The 17,698-nt window shown below is 36.6% G+C and overlaps 1 protein-coding gene across 1 annotated transcript in view; it reads right to left on the bottom strand.

Moving 5' to 3' along the window:
• The window catches only part of Hdx (highly divergent homeobox), a 150,332-nt gene that overhangs the window by 62,001 nt on the left and 70,633 nt on the right, over positions 1-17,698 (bottom strand). The window contains exon 4 of the mRNA XM_008822589.2: positions 13,861-13,914. Coding sequence (XP_008820811.1) covers positions 13,861-13,914 — 54 coding nt within the window. The remainder of the gene's footprint in view (positions 1-13,860; positions 13,915-17,698) is intronic.

Below are 17,698 nucleotides of genomic sequence, written 5' to 3'. Positions count from 1 at the left end.
TATTTGTTACTTATCTGTTACTCTCATGTTCAAGTGATCCCTGAGTACCCAAAGTTCAAATAACTCCAATTCACATAACTGATCTGAAAACAACTTGTGAGTCTGTATCATAAGTCCAGTATATAATAGATGACTCATAGCAAACATAACTCATTCAATAAATGTCTACTCAGCAATGAACAGTAAGCCGACAGGAGAAACCAATATTCTCAAGTGGTTTAAATCTGGTGATTATAAAAAGAAACCGATGCTGGAGCTGGAGAGATGGATTAGCGGTTAAGAGCACTGACTGCTCTTGCAGAGGACCTGGGTTCGATTCCCAGCACCCACATGGCGGCTACGAACCGTCCTTAACTCCAGTTCCAGGGGAATCCGACGCCCTCTTCTGACCTCCGCAGCATTGCACAACACGGGTCCACTCACATATATGCAGGTAACACACTCATACACATAAAATAAAAAAGAAAGAAAGAAAGAAACCGATGAATGTGGTGCTCTGGGATAATGTTAAACACTATAAAGAAATTTAAATAAGGTAATAGGATAAAAACTGACTTGAGCCATAAAGAGGTTATTTAAATAGGATTTTAGGAAGAAGCTTCTCTCAAAAGAATTATCATTGAGCCAAGACTTGAATAATGAGGCAGGTCCACATGATGATGTTTCTGTTATTGATATTTTTAAAAGTTAACACAGCTTCAGTTTTACGTCTTCAAGTTCTGAGCTGACTGCACCAAAATCAATACAAAGTGAACTATACAAAATGCCAGTAAGCAATTCTCTTCCAATATTGTGTTTTCATGAAGATTTCACAATTCTATTTTTTCCTTTGGACTTAAGCCATTAAATCAAAATGCTTTTTTTCTATCTGTCAAATTGAAACTGATTTAAAAATTAGTTTCATAGTAAGCAAAGAAGAAACATTAAAACTTAAATTATTGGTGGGACAATGTCAGTTTAATATGCCATCAGAAACAGAGGATAGAGGTGATGGAATATAAAGTGTTTAGGAAATGATGGCTGATATCACGTCGAATGAGCATTCCTCCTATTCTTTTCAATCAGGATACAAAGTAACAGGCTTCTTTACAGCACTTTCATACACACTTATAAAACTAAAAATTTTAAAGCCATTTACAGTTCATGTCTATCATTTTGTTAAGAACTATTTTTATTTACTTTAATTAATTTGATTTTTAATAGACACATCACATCTGTACACATTTACAAGGTATGATGCTTTTGTTTCGGTGTATACTGAGTAATGGTCAACTCAGGGTGATTAGAATATCCATTGTCTTAAATTTCTATCATTCCTTTATGGTAAATGGATTCAAAAATAGTCTCTTAACTACTTTGAGATATACAAAGCATTACTTTAAATTCTACTAACCCAGCTTTACCATAGAATACTAGAAAGTATCTGTCATTATTCTTTAAATAGAGTAAAACTACAATTTGAAAAGTTTACTTTAATGATTATTTTATGTGGTACTATCTTATTGATTTTTTGGAAGAGAATTCCTTGTACTATATTTATTTAAAAACATTTCAAGCTGTGTGCCGTGTTATTTGACTTATATTCCAGTACTTAGGAGGTGGAGGCACGAGGATCGGGAGTTCAAGGTTATCTTCAGCTACAATAAGTTCAAGCCCAGCTTGGGCTAACATGAGACCCTATCTCAAATATATACACATATAATATATATTCAATATCTAAAATGATCATAGCATTTACTACGATTCTTAAAAGTCTTGAAATGATGTGAATCTACTACTAGCAGAAATTTTAAAAAATGTAGCAATCCATTAGGGATGTATATGACTAAATGTGACTTTGAGCTCTAAAATTTTCTCTTCACTGGGGCATCAGAGATGGCTCAGCAGTTAAGAACACTGGCTGCTCTTGTAGAAGACTTGGGTTCAGTTCCCAGCACCCACATGGCAGCTAACAACCATCTGTCCCAAGTTGTCTGACAGACTTTTCTGGCCTCTGCAGGCATTGCCTGCATGGGCGCATTTACATAAATGCAGGCAAAATATTCATACACATAAAAAAATAAATGATATAAAACTTCCCCTTTCTGATTATTTTTATAGTTAAATAATCTATAGCATAATAAACTACTTAAGGAAACCTCACTGTATAGAAGTGAAACAAAGAAAGTACTTCATTAAAACTCTAAGGGGCTGGAGAGGTGGCTCAGCAGTTAAGAGAACTGGCTGCTCTTGAAGAAGACCTGGGTGTGAATCCAAGCACCCACATGGCAGCTAGTAACCACCTGTAACTCCAGTTCCAGGGGATCCAACACCTTCTTCTGTCCTCTGCAGGCACTACATGCCACGGGTATACTTACATATGTGCATGTGTAACTTTCATACACATAAAAATAAAACTCTTATCTAATCCCTAAAAGATTTTAGGGTTACCTCTTCAGAAGGTGGACTGTTAGGGTAGAAAAAAAGCCCCATTACAAAAAAGAAAGAGTACACAAAGTTGTCAGGAAAAAGTGATGGGGAGATATGGGAGGAGTTGGAGGGGAGGAAGTGGGCATGGATTTGATCAAAATACCTTACACGCGTGTATGAAATTCTCAATAGATTTTTTTAAAAGTAAAAATACATAAATAAAAATTTTTAAAAATTTCTAAAAAGTCTTCCTACATCAGTTGGGCAAAATAACACTGGAAACTTTTTAAAGGATGGAAAACAGGGTTAAGGTGTAAAATAGAATTAAGAATAAGTTTAATTTTAAAATGAATATTATAAAACCAATGTTTTTTTTTTTTCCTGAAAGTTCTAAGTTTGACTCTGAAGTCTTAAATCCTGAAAGAAGAAAAAAAATGTGTAAGTGAATTAAATAGGCTTCATATTCCTATTATTCTTTTGGGGAAAAAAAAATCACTTTAAACTTTTGGCAAGATTAATTTGGTACAGTTAATGCCCGGTAGTGTAATCTGCAGAACCAGGAGAGTATTCCACAAAATTCCCTCATCAAATCATATAGGGCATTTATTAAGAATATAAATTCTAGGACTTCCTCTAGAGATGCTGATTCAGAATATCTTGGGATAGAATGCAGACATGTATTTTTTTTTTAAACAAGCCCTCAGATGTCAATAACCCCAACATACATGTTCCAATGATTCTTATGGTCAATCAAGGCTGGATACCCTGTACTGACTGAATGGATCTATAAGTCATTGATCGTTTCTTTGAGGTTTGTCCTGAATTCCAGGAGCAAGAGGGAATAATCATTCATTTTCAGTTGACAATTCAGAGTATGTTTCCTTATCCCTCCCAACCTGAATGAAACAGACACTAAGCACTGTACTCATTCCGCTTCCTCTTCAGTTCTTCTCTTATTCCAAACATATCAAGGCCACCAAAGAATAAAAAATGTAAATGCTTCTTTAAAAAAAAATCTGGTAACACAGAGTAACTTCTCCCTTTTCCTGGAGATATTACAAGGAAAAGTACTAAGAATGTGCAACTGTAAGTGAGAAATAATCTGAATTTTTTTTTGTTTGGTCTTTTTGAGACAGGGTCTCCCTATAGCTCCAGCTGGCTGGGAACTCGCTATGTAGACCAGGCTGGTCACGAACTCACAGAGATCTGCCTGCCTCTGCCTCCCGAGTGCTGGGATTAAAGGTGTGCACCACCATGCCCGGCAATAACATGAATTCTTATTTCAGTTCATTTACTAAATATATATTATTAAAGCCATTGTGACTTTAGTTATTTTCATTTGTGAAGTAAACATAGAAATTCATGCTCTGCTTACCATACTACATTTTTACAAGGATTAGAATGACACAGTATGTGAAGCTCTTAAAAGAAACATGGAAATGCTTTGGGACATTTGTTTTTGCATATATCCTTTGGACTATTGCCCCAAAAGAACAGGCAACAAAAGAAAGAGTTAACAAACATGGTTAAATCTAAATAAAAAGTTCTCAACAGGAAAGGAAACATCACAGAGTGAAGAAATAACTTTTAAAGATTAGAGTAAATATTTGCCACCATACATATGACAAAGGATTCATATGCAGAAAATATTAAGGAACCGAAATCACGCAACAGCAAAAATCAAACTAATCAGATATTTAAAGGGGTTAGTGTTCTGAATAGACATTTCTCCAAAAAGTGCACAAATGGTCAGTAAATTGTCTCATTGTCTTTACCTAAGATGTAAAGATGTAAACAAACATCATTCATTCCAAATGGGGCACCAAAGACACACCAAAGTAAGGATCTCAATGAAGTCTGACTTGGTGAACTAATGAGTTTATTGGTGAATGAGGGGCAACTTACCGGAGCACAGGTGACCCCCGAACAGCTGCATCATTGCAAAGTTCCACTTAATCATAGATTATGACCTCCTGGAATACACATCCAAGAATCCCCCTTTCAGTTAACCTCCCACTTCCCAGATACTCTAGCACCTTCTGAGATTACGTTCAGCTGGGGAGAGGGGCAGAAAGGAGTATTGGATGAAATCCCAGGTGAAGGTCCTGTGACCCTACCCCCCACCTCCTTCTAGGAATGTTAAGAACTCCATTACTATTACCATAGAGCTCACTATCAGTGTATTGTTTTAGCTCACTTAGTTGCCATGGCCACATTGCCATGATATTCTATACTCCAAGATGGTGATGAAATCATGTTATACTCAGAAAAAAGCCATACTACAACACAAACATGAAGAAAACTGCTTAGTGTCACTCGTCATTAAGAAGTGCAAATCAAAACTACAGCCATCTGTTTCTTTAATAAATTAAAATGAAACTACTACATTGTCACCTCACATAGGCAAGAAGGTTGTTCCTCCTGGAAATAGGTCTTCCAGATAACCAGGCCTCAAACAGAGAAGGCTACAAGCAGGGCAAGAACATATTCAGTCTCCCATTGTCTGGGGTCCCAGGTAACCTGATCCACTGTATGTCTCACAGGTCATGTATGAGGCAGGCCTATATATCCAACATGTTTAAGTCCCAAGGGTCATATTAACAAGGCCCATTGTTCTGCAGAAGTCTGCATCCGACTATTTACCCAAGAATGTGCTCTGGATTTTCCAAATACCTGCTCTCTCCCAAATAGCAGAGCACATAATGCCCTTCAATCTAATTTGATAATGTCAAGGGATCTTGACCTATGTCTTTCTGATGTAGCCTCTCCTCAAACTGAATTTCCTCCTCCAAAGGGACTTTGCAGTAATATACCTATATATTGAATAGGTGAGCTGACACTTTATTTTATAATACACTGTGCTATCAACTCTAATAAACTTTTTGTCTGAAGGACAGTCCATGCATGGTGCCTCCCTTAAACTGCACTCATCTCTTTTCTAAAACCTAAAATTTTGCTGCTAAAACCTGGGACAGGTACTATTGTCATGGAGTGCCCTGTGGGAACTCTCCACTCTTGCCATTCCTCTCTTTCAATAGAACAGTAGACTTCTGTCTGGTAAGGGCCTTGGGTCCCCCTGGAACAACCTATCTATAAATTCCAGAAATCCTAGCTCTAGATCAGAGGTTCCTCTGGGCTTGGGTTTATTCCTCAACCATACTTGTCAAGTCCAGGAATGCCTGTGCTTGATCTATGTTGACCATCAGTGACTTGGTCAAAATTCCAGTAGGGAACCTGATAGATTCAAGAATGTTTTTCTCCTTCAGTCCCTTTCTTTTGAACCTGTTTTATTCATTAGACATCATAATAGATACCACACAGTCTCACCATCTAAAGGTTCTCAGTTTTTTTCTGCTTTCTGTATAATCTCAAAACATTTTATCTTAGGAGAGATATAAAAAGCTGATTTTCTTCTAGAATACTGTATGGTCACAAACAAACTGATTACCAAGAGTCTAGTGACCATGCCTTTAATCCCAGCTCTCAGGAGGCAGAAGCAGGTGGATCTCTGTAAGATGAAAGCCAGCCTTATTTATATACTGAGTCCCATTCCAGTTGGGGCTATAGGGAGACTCTGTCTCAAACACACAAACACATACACAAGCGTGCATATGTGTGCACACACACACACAGAGAGAGAGAGAGAGAGAGAGAGAGAGAGAGAGAGAGAGAGAGAATCCAATGTCCTGAAAACTGTACCTCTAACTTTAAAACTCTTAGAATTAGAGAACTTCATATGGAGCAATGACTAGTGGTTTGTAGTTCCTTTCATTCAGGCTTACACCGTTCTCTGTAATTGACCGTCTCTCTGTCAATCTTGTACCATCTTCCAGATCCTGCTACCACATGAAAAACCCATGCCTCTGGAAAAACTTACTTCTCCAGAAGACGCTTTTGCTGCTTTTGACTTTGGTCACTATAGCCCTGCTACCAAACCCCTTAAGAACTGCCTTCTTGATCCTCCTTTGCATCTCTGGTCCCAGTGCCTAATTCCACCCAGGCCCCACATTCCATTTCCCCTCTACTCAGCATTAACTGAAAACTCAAGTCAAATGGTTCAATCTCCCATCTCTATTATGAGGATTGTTGGTCTTCTCCCTAAACTCCTTAAAACCCAATCACCTTTCTATGTTTTAGACAGTAAATCATCACTCACTCCTTTCTGAGTAGCCCTTTCCCTTTTGGGGTAAAATATCCTCTCTAAACTTCACTCCACTTTCTGTCTGCATTCCCACAACCCAGATAGGGATACTGCCTCCATATACAAGCAATGTTCTCACCAGCCTCCTTATTATCTTCTCCCCTACTATCCCTAGCCAATCTCATAGTTTCAGTCATCAACCATCTCTCGGTACCTACACATCATTCCTCCACTGAAATTGCCCTAAAATCTCCACAATTTTCCCAACTGGGCCCAACAACCTTCCACTGAAGATCATTACATGCTCTCCAACCAATCATTAATAATCCCTAAATTTCCAGCCTTCTTTGATGAGCCTATAACCTCTATGATACACCTATCCTGTCAAAAAAATCACACCATTTACTTGAAGATCCCAGGGCCATTAATGAGCCATACAAAGCAACTCTTCCAGGAGTCCAAATTCTTTATTCCATCCTTTCTTCTATCTTCACCCACTTTTTCATTTTACTATTATTGACCTTGTCCTGGTTGGCTTTATTGTCAACTTGACCCATGGGAAAAAGGAATCTCAATTGAGGAATTTCCTACATCAAAGTAACCTGTAGGCAAGTCTGTGAAGTGTTTTCTTGATTTCTAATAGAGGGACCCAGCCCACTGTGGGTGGTGTTACCCATGGGCAGGTGGTCCTAGGTTATATAAGAAGGGTAGTTGAGCAAGCCTGGTGAAACAAACCAGGAAACAGTGTTCCTCCATGGTTTTTACTTCAAGCTCTTGCCTTGAGTTCCTACCTTTTCTTCCCTGGATGATGGGCTGCAGCCTGCAGGCCCTTTCCTCTACAACCTGCTTTTAGTCATGGTGTTTTACCACAGCAACAGAGACGCAAACTAGAATAGACCTCAACGGAGTATTCTTTACCATCCCACCATCCCATTTAATACTTCCTCTCTGAAAATTTTTGTCTTATCTGGATGGAAACTTTCACTAGGATGGCTTAATAGGCCACCTGCATTGTCTTCCCTCAGGGGTTCAGGGATAGTTCCCAAATTGCTAACCAATCATTGGCGTAGGTCTTCTCACAGATCTCCCCCTTGCTTTCCTTACACTCTCTTCCAATATGTGGATGACCTCCTCTTTTGTAGCCCCTCTCAATCTCTCTCTCCCATACCATCACTCAGTTTCCTGCCTCAAAAGAAATATGTCTTTTAAGGGACAATTCTTTAAAAGTGAGGTTACATATCTCGTGCTTGAATATAACAACTACTTACTGGAGTTCCACTGAAAAATGGAGACAACTAACCACAGAAACACTTCTTTCTCTCACCAAGATTGAACTATTTTTTTCCTGGGCCTAGCCAACTCTTTCTATCTTTGAATTCCTAATTTCATCCCCCTTACCAAGCCATTGCACCATGGGCCTCAGAGACCTTCTGAATCTGCTCAGCTCCTATCACAGGGCTTTCTTTCATCTCACAAAGCTCTGACTTCTATTTTCTGTCCCCAATTCAACCTTGCCCAGTTCCTACAAACCATTTCATATTTATACAGATTCTTGACAAGGCCTATGCATTGGGATTTCTGGGGCAATGGTATGGACCTGATATGCAAGTGGTTGCATACTTTCCCAAACAGTTAGATAAGACCATTATTTGATGGCCTTCCTGCCTACTGGTTCTAGCAGTGACTGCCTTCCTGACCTAGGGGACTTAACTGGTAGACATTTATTTCTCTCCATGTTCATATCCATATGTTCCATAATCTACAACTTCTCTTAATCCACCACACAATCTCCATGATGTCCAGTTTTTGTCTGGAAACTATGTGCACCACTATCCTACAGACCCCTGAAATATCCCTATACAAATGTTGCTCCATAAACCAAACCACAGTTCTTTCTCTTCTGCCTTTTTTCCTCCAAATTAGAAAATACCCCTTCTCATGATTGCTCTGGGACCACTTTGTTAACCCTTTCCTAAACTCTATCATTCTCCCTTGCCTGCTCCAGTCACTACATTATTAACAGATAGGAAAGTAACCACACTGCAGAAACCACCCATGCAGGATACTATATGGCTACTTCAGACTCAGTTCTGAGATTGCCAGTAAAGTATCCACATTAATTATAAACATGCCTTCCATATTATTCACTCTTCTTGTCCCATTTTGGAGGGAGAGAAGCTTCTTAACTTCGAAGAGGCCATCCATCATTAACAAAACCCTGATCCTAAGATTGCTATAACCTTCATTATAGTCAACACCAAAACCAGCCTTCCTCTATAAATCTAGGAAACCACAATACTGATAAGGGAGGCTAAATTTTAGGCTACAAAATCCCCACTCTTTTCATTGCCTTGCCCTTTAACCGTTTCCCTTATCTGAAGTGATGGGAATAAAAGATTTTAGGACAATGTTGTTACTTTACATCATGGTTGTTTTACACGAGGGGGCAAAGCCATTTGACCTAATATGTTTACACTTAAAATCTTTACAGCCCTTGTGCTATCTGCCTATCCTTGTTTTTTTTCCATCTGGACATACCTTCCATTCATCCCTCTGTTTTTTGTCTGGACCCAGTCTTGCACTTTTACCTCTATAACTAGACTCAACTTTGCAGCTTCCCTCTCAAATTTGTAAGGTGTAATAATTGCCTGATTAACAACAGAAGCATCGTCCCTGAAGTTCCCTTCTGGTTCATTATCTTTTCAATACAGAGACTCTTACATCCCTATTAGTTTCCCAACTTTGACTTCTCAGGCCTCTTTGAAACTCCAAGCCCATTTCAACCTTGGCATTCTGTAACATAAATACACACACACGTACATACATACAAATAAACAGATTGACATGCAGATCAATATATTTGCTGAATGATGTGTAATGTGTGATCTGGAAGTTAATATTAGTACCTAGATTTTGAATAAAAGGGCCTGTGTTCCCCTAGCCAGGGTTACCAAGGAAAGCAGGAATATCCGGCAAATATCTGTCATCGAAAATTCAGTACCTTGTGAATTTATTATTATTTGGTATCATTTAATAAATTCTGACCTTGTAGAAAGACACAAACATATTGCATATTTCTGACATGGCACCCTATTCAAGTGAGACTTTACTTGAGTCATTTTGTTCTGTAGTTCATGACCTATCTGAGGTAAATGGATGTTGTTTCTATCTCCCCTGGAAAAGTTAACGTGACAGGTTGCAGAAGAAGAGATTAACATCTTCGGAAGAGACAAAACTGTGTAAGTTGGGAAGCTAAGGACAAACACTTGGAATCTCTAGCCAGGTTTACAGATAAAGGTCTTTGTTACGCAAAATCAGTCTACAACAGGGAGAGAGCTGATTTCCCAAATGCAGACACAAAGTGAAAGGTATAAAGAACAGGAACAGTCAGAAAAAGAAAATACAATCAAATTAAAAAAAATAAATCTCCAGTAAAGAACCTTAAAGAAAAGATTATTATGAATTACAAAAGAAGTTCAATAACTTACAAAAGCACTTAGACTATTGAATTGAACCAGGAACATGTGCATGAGTAAAAGGAGAATATTAGCAAGATGGGTGTGATGAAAAAGAGCCAACTAGAAATTAAGAGGCCAAATTATGTAATTACAGTACTGAAAAGTAACCAAAGCAGTAAAACCACTGCCTTAATTAAGCAGAAGAAAGAATCAGTGAAGTTGGAGAGGTGTACTTAAAATTATGCAGTTATAGGATCGATAGGAAAGAAATAATGGCAAAGGATGAAAAAAGTCCAAGAGGATTATGGGATACCATCCAGTGTATCAGTATACGTATCAAAGAATCTCAGAAGGGGAAGGAAAGATAATACATATCATTTAAACTTGTTTTTATTACATTCATTAATTTATTTGGGAGAGGGAGGAACACCACAACCTATGTGTGACAACTGGAAGACAAGTGTTATCTCCTTCCCTGGTATGAGTTCCAGGGATCGAACTCAGGTCATCAAGCTTAGTGGCAAGCTAAGTGCCTGAGCCATCTTACAGGCCCAAGATCATTTAAATACGTACAATTTCAATTGAGAGTTTACTTAGAGAGTAGATTGCAGGTGCTATCACCACAACAAAGAGTTGTGAAGTGGGAGCTGCATTTCAGTCATTAGAGCATCTGCATATTGAATTTTCCAATCGTAAATTTAACCCACAGCTTTGAAACAAAACAAAACCAAAGCAAACGAAGCAAAAGAAAATCAAGAATGGTGAATGTAACTATGTGGGTTGGCTATGTTCTCTTCAATGTACATGTATATAAAAACACACTGTAAAATTTCAGTATAACAATTTTCTTTAAAAGTAAAAACATAAAATAACTGCCATGTTAGTATGTTCTAGAAATGTGCTGGTATCTATTCTTATAATATTGTGTTGTGCATTTAAAGTTTTTGATGATAATACAGATGAAACCCAAGACTTTGAGCATCTTATACAAATGCTATACCACCAAGCCACATGCCTGGTCTACATTTATTTTTTAAGTCAGAATAGCTCATGTAAATATTTTATCCCAGTTTACAAAAAGCACTATAAAATAAGATATTTTGCATGTCCATTGCTTACCACCTTGTCTTTAAAACCCAATGTGTAATTTACAGTTAATTCACAGGCCATTTTGAAGCCTATATTTTCTTCACATATATTGTAACTGTATTTCATAAAATTTAGAGTTTTAAAAGTATATTAAAATACTCAGGTTTACCAGTAACTGAATAGAATATTGGTTATGGACTTACTGAGATATAATTAACATACAGTACAAATTCACTTAATTTTCAGACTATTTTTTCTCTTTTTTTTTTCCTTAACGTCCATTACTTTGTCCCCAAGTTCATTGCGTGTGTACTGTTTCATCCTTATGTCAACACTGAGCCAAGTAGCAAGTTGTTTATGTTAAATGTAATTTTCAGTTCTACAGTTTTGTTTCTTCCTCTTTGATAGCTTCTGTTGCTTTCTTTAGTTATTTTTTGTTATTGTTTTGTTTTGTTTTCAAGTCCTGGAAATCAAACCGAGTGCTTCATGCATGACAGCAAACACTCTATCAACCAAGTTGTATTACCAGCATGTTTTACTGTTATTTAAGATATTTTTACCTGCTTGGTGAAGTATTTTTATAATATGTGCTATAAGATGTTTATCAGATAATTCCATCACCTGATTCACTTCAATATTTGTGTCAATTGGTTGCCTTTTACATTTGTGTTGTGCCTTTCCTGTTTCTTGACACACCGAAATTTTATACTTTTTTTTCTCAACTTTAGCCATTACCTTCCTAGACTTTGTCTTACTTAATTTTTGTATTTTAGGAGATTCTCACTCAGTTAGGTTTAGCACACAGACCCTGACTGCTTTTATAGGTTTGTCATGTCATATAGGTAGGAACCCTGTCCCTGTTGGAAACAGGCCTTCCAAGTTACAAAGATCTAAACAGGGAGGGCTACAGACAGGACAGGAACACACCGAGTTTCCGTGCTGCCAAGGTACAGAGGCAGGCTGACCACTGTCACATTGCTAAGTCATATATTATATAGGTCCATTGTTCTGTGGGATTTTCCATACACCTCTTAACCAGAAATGAGCTTGGGACTTTACACACACTTGACCCAGCCCCAAACCACAGAGTACATAGTACATTTTAACCTAACTTGGTATTGTTAACTGACTTAGGAGATACTTCCTAATGTTGCAACATTTCCCCCCTCCCTAAAGAAACTTTAAAAGAACACCCTTTGCTTTCCTTGTGTGGACTGTAGTTTTACTTCAAACTCTGCATGAAGATCAACTTTAAGAAATTTTGTGGTTGTTTCTGGGCCTCTCTCGAACTCCCAAACTCTGGAAATGTTAACAAGATTATATTTTCAATGATGCCTTAATTTCTATAACTTCTGTGGTATGATTTTCATATGCTATATTCATGTGATGTCACTGATGCTTACACTAATATTGTTAGGGCCACTTAAAGTGATAGAAGTCAAGCATTTGGGCAGCTATCTTTCTTATTAATGGGACCCAACAGATGCTTATCTGTGGAAGAAAAATGGATTCACTATATTTCAGGGATGAATAGGGCACTTCCTGTTGTGGCTTGATTCCTCTTGGTGATGCTGATTAGCCACCTAGTTTGGTAGGTGCAATACTGAATTATGTAATATATAGAGACACAGAGGCTTCTTAGTCTAGCATAGTTGCTGAAATATCCTCTTTAACATTCCATCTGGGTGTCTCTGAGTGAGAAGATGGATTCAGGCACAAACTCTGAACTTCCCAGGCTGGGTTTAATATGAGTAAAGGCTTCTTTCCAGTTGATCTTCCTTGTCAGTTATCAAGCTTACTTCCTGCTGTTTGTGGAAATCTTGTTTTATTTTCAGGAGCAATGAGGCTATCACAGCAGTTTTGTTCTGTTGATAGTTTGAGGGTCATGAGTTGTGCGGCCTGAGTGGCCTTGTATCTTAAAAAAGGAAGAAAGCACCTATGGTTGCTCCATTCCCTGGATTCCCAGAACCACTCACCTTCTTTCCATCTTTCAAAAATCTCTTGCATTATTTTCACAGCTAGTAATTCTACTTTATGGAGAAGAGAAGGAAATAAGGAATCTAGACAATCTTGCTCAGTACTGAAGTACTATTGGTAGTTTTATTTATCCTCAAAGCTATCATTTGGTAATCTAAATAGCCTTTCTAAAATGTCTATTCATGTCTCTTTCATGGGGAAATCGTTTTCTATGTACTAGTTACAACAAAATATACTGGGATACTTGTTAAAATGCAGTTTTTTTGTGGATTCTATACAGAAAAAAATGAATGAGATTCCTTGAGATAACACAATTTTACTGATTCTCTATTATATTAAAGGCTGAAAAACCACAATAGTTTCAGGAGAAAGGCAGAGAACAAAATAAGATCATTAAGATGAGTTATTCTTCTAAATACTAATTGCACCAAAAGTGGTAAGGTATACTAGTTAATATTAATTGATATGGTTTATGTCAATTATGATTAAATTGTATGGTCAAATTAACAGCAGAAAAACAGATTAGTTTATGAGTTACCTTTGAATTTTCCTTTAAAGAACAGCAAAAAACAGCCAACAAAATATTCAGTATATTGATTGCTGCATTTTAATTAACATTTCCTTTGTAGTTTAGATAAATATTATGATCTTAAAATAATGTTTCTTTGAGACAATTCAGTCTTATCAAAGCTATGTTTAGTTTGGTTTACAAATATTTTTCAATGATATTCCTACCAATACTATGAGAGGAAACTCATTTGTTGCCTTAAATAAAAGATTACTTACTGCTCTTTTTCTAGAACACCCTGTAATCCAAGGCACAGTAAGGTTTCCTGAAATCTGTGGGAAAAAAAAACCACAAAACAAATGGAATTTCAGTAAGTAAGGTATGCATTAACATACAAATAAACAACATCATTTTCTTATTGATTTGAAAGGCTTTCTTTGTAGAAAAATTTTAGAAGAGAAGTGAAGTTTCCCCCCTAAAAATTCAAAAATGTTTTTAGAGTATTGTGGGGTTATTTAATTGCTAGGTTCCTGTTAGAGATCTGACATATATTGAAAATAAAACTATTAAAATAAAAATCCAATGCACTGAGGATTAAGTGAAAAAGTTGCAAGAAACATGGAATATTCACTTTTAAAATAGGGTGTCACCACAAAGCAAGAGATGCCTCTGTAATGGAAGGTGTATGCTATAAATGCAACACATTAATCACATTTACTTCGAAAACTCAACACTTCAGAAATATAACTTTTATTTTAAATGCCTTTTTATAAATTGTGTATTACTGCAAAAGATCGCAAATGTGAACTCTAAGGCAATATAGTATATATAACAAGCCTCTCTAGATATGTCTAATAAAGTCTGTTCTTTTTAAATTTTTTAAAAATTTGTTTTTATTGAAATTTTATACAGAATATCTCAAACAATCTTAATCATCTTTATACCCCCACCCCACCAACACCCTCCTATAACCCCCCCAACACTGGAACACCCATATACTCCGTCATCCATGTTAAGTAAGGCCCAATGTGTCAAGTCAGTGATCCCAGACATTCCCCAGTACAAGTCCATCCACTGTGTCAGCCTTACTAAAGTCTTTTGTTTTAGGACGATTAGCTCTTCTTCACCTAGCAGTAATCAAGTGCCAATGTTTCTTCATCTAAGATTGGGGGTCTGCTGTTCATTTCCATAGTCTTATGGTGGGTTTTTGCCTTCCTGAGTTTGCATGGGACCTGTGTTGCTGACACCATTTCTATAGAATCATATTAGCAGGTTCCCAGGAACTTGTAGGATTCTGTTTCCATGTGGTCATGCATAAGTTACATTCAGTGATTACTGTTGATGAAGATGTTCTGCATTGTTGTAATCATGAACAGATAAATCATCCATAGCACACAAATATTTCCTATTTCAGCAAATACTTTCTAGGAATCGCGCCCCCCCGAATTGAAAGATTTGAACTTTTACAAATGGAGCAGAGTAATTATGCCAAGAATATATTTCTTTCAATTCTCCTACCTATGTACTTGTACTACAAATTGAAACAATGCTTTTATAAAATCTACTTAATAGTGTGATTGTCCCTTTTAAAGAAAAAAATTTACTAAGGCAAATGGTTGGCACTATCTTATTATTTCAGCATTGCCATACATGGAGATAAAGAGAATTCTTGTGGAATTCTGGGGAGTATTTTTGACTATAGTGGTCCTGTAAACATGGCTTTTAAACACAGAATGATTTTTTTTATACTTGGGCATGGGAAACATAAAGATGAGTCCAAATCCTTTAGTTGTTCTCTCTTCCCCTCCCATATGTATTTCTCCTGAGAGACTTACAAGTCAGATCACCCTTGGTAGGTGGTGTTAAATGTGATATTCAATCAGTGTTTTGGGTAAACTATACTCTATGAGAGTCTACACAGAAATGGGGTGAATGACATGAAATAATGATCAGTCAATGTAAAGAATTAAGTGATATGCTCTCAAATAAGTAAATTATTTCTGTTCCAGGCCACTGTACCTGCCATTTGTCTATGGACTCCATAAGTATCAATATGCTTGTGTGCTGGATAGCTTTAGTGTCAACTTGACACACCTGGGTTGAGGGAGCCTCAGTTGGGGGATTGCCTCTATTGGACTGGCCTGTGGCCGCATCTATGGGGCATTTTCTTGATTTTGCATAAGAAAGCAGGCTGAGCAGGGGCCAGGGGAGCAAGCCAGTGAGCAGCATTCCTCCATGGCCTATGCTCCAGCTCCTGCTTCCAGGTTCCTGCCCTGAGTTCCTACCTTGGGCTCCCTGAGGAAGTGCGACCTGGGAGATGTAAACTGAATAAACCCTTTCCTCCCCAAGTTGGTATTGGTCAGAGTGTTTTGTAACAGCAATGAAGAACAAACTAAGACAGCTTGCAAACTGCAAATTATACTTTCAGGGATAAGTAAACTTATTTTACTCAATGTAACGTCTCATTACAATAAAATAGTAATTAGGTCAATGCTGAGGTTCATGACAAAGTGGGAATAACTGATTTTTTATGGTTAAAATGCATGGTGAATCTGCTAAAATAATTACATCGTATGCTCTATAAAAATAGAGCTATCCAACTGTTTCGAATTATCCCTTCTTATCCATTGATGCAGATAATTCAAAACTAGCTACACAGAATTTCGAGAAAAAAATATGTTAAAACAAAGAATTACAACTAAACCCCAAGTAAGCAACTACTAAAATGCGACATGATATTAAAATTCTATATTCAACTAACATTTATTATTTACTTTTAATATATCCTTTAATTCCTTATGTTTCTGGATAATGGAGGGAAAGCTAGTCAGAGTAGCTGGATTTGTAAAATTTTTTGAATAATGCAACAAATAAACACTTTCTTAACTTTGGATAGTTTGTTTGGTGCAGTATTGAAGGTAGGATACTCACTCACTAGATCTGATAAAATAAAGTACTCAATGAGAGTATTACATTTTAATTTTACACATACATTAAATAGTCTGGTTTGGAGAAATGTAATATGAGTCTATAAGGAAACAAGGATGATCTAACAAATATTTTAGAACTTAAACAGTTAAATGAGTGTTGTATATTTCAAAGTAGGAAATTCATGATCTTATAAACTCATTACAATGATGTTGCCATTGTGGAAAACATTTGGGAAATCTGGAAATGTCAGTTCACGCCTCATCCACAGATTTTGTCTCACTACTTCATACATCTTTTATTGTAACAAAAAAATACACCACAGATTAAATATTCATATTATTCAATAAATGTGGTGGCTTAGAATGAATTCCATTTTCCAAAATCAAATTTTCCTTAAAATGACGATGATTTGTCATCACTAAAAGCATTTAAAAGAATCCCAAAGGTTCTTAAAACAATTGTAGAAGAATTTCAAAAACTTTTGGCAAATAGAACATTATTAAAATAAGTAGATATAACTTTCCATGGTAACTAATTTAAATTCTGTTCAAATGTCTATCAGGTAGCTCTTCTATATGAGGTGTCATTTTAGTTGTTTCAGGAAATAAAAAGATACATAAAAACATAATTTACTGGAGGGCAAGAACCGTTATTTGAAAGGAAGAGATAAGACAGGTTCACAAATGACATTAATACAAAAAAAAACCTATAATGAGTCATAATGGATGACCAATAAATAAAGTAATAGGAGTTCAAACTATGGCAAAACTACATCCACTTGTGGACTGATATCTCAATTGAATCTTAAAAAACTGAGTAGAATTGTGAAAGAAATCAAAAAGAGACATTTGAGGGCAAACGAATAGCATTGCTTCCTTGGAATAAAAGGTTAAGCTATGTTTGAAGAGTGGTCAGTTCAACTAGAACAGTAATGGTGGGTTGAAATCACTTTGTGGAAGTAATAAATGCCAGATACACTTAAATATAAAACTGGAGAAAATCTGGAGCCATTCAAGGTTCTCAGGTAGATGTGTTATATGACAGAATTGCACTTTTGTATATTAGGCATCTTAATATGCTTCTATGTGTATAATAAAGAAGTACAATTTTTTATGAATTTGTGCAAGAGGTAATTAAACTTTAAACTCAGGTAGTGGAATTGGAAAATGAGAAGATAAATCTAAA

Source organism: Nannospalax galili, unplaced genomic scaffold, assembly GCF_000622305.1.
Source record: "Nannospalax galili isolate Female #2095 unplaced genomic scaffold, S.galili_v1.0 scaffold10, whole genome shotgun sequence".
Lineage (NCBI taxonomy): Eukaryota > Metazoa > Chordata > Mammalia > Rodentia > Spalacidae > Nannospalax > Nannospalax galili.
This window is presented reverse-complemented; position numbering and strand designations above follow the sequence as displayed.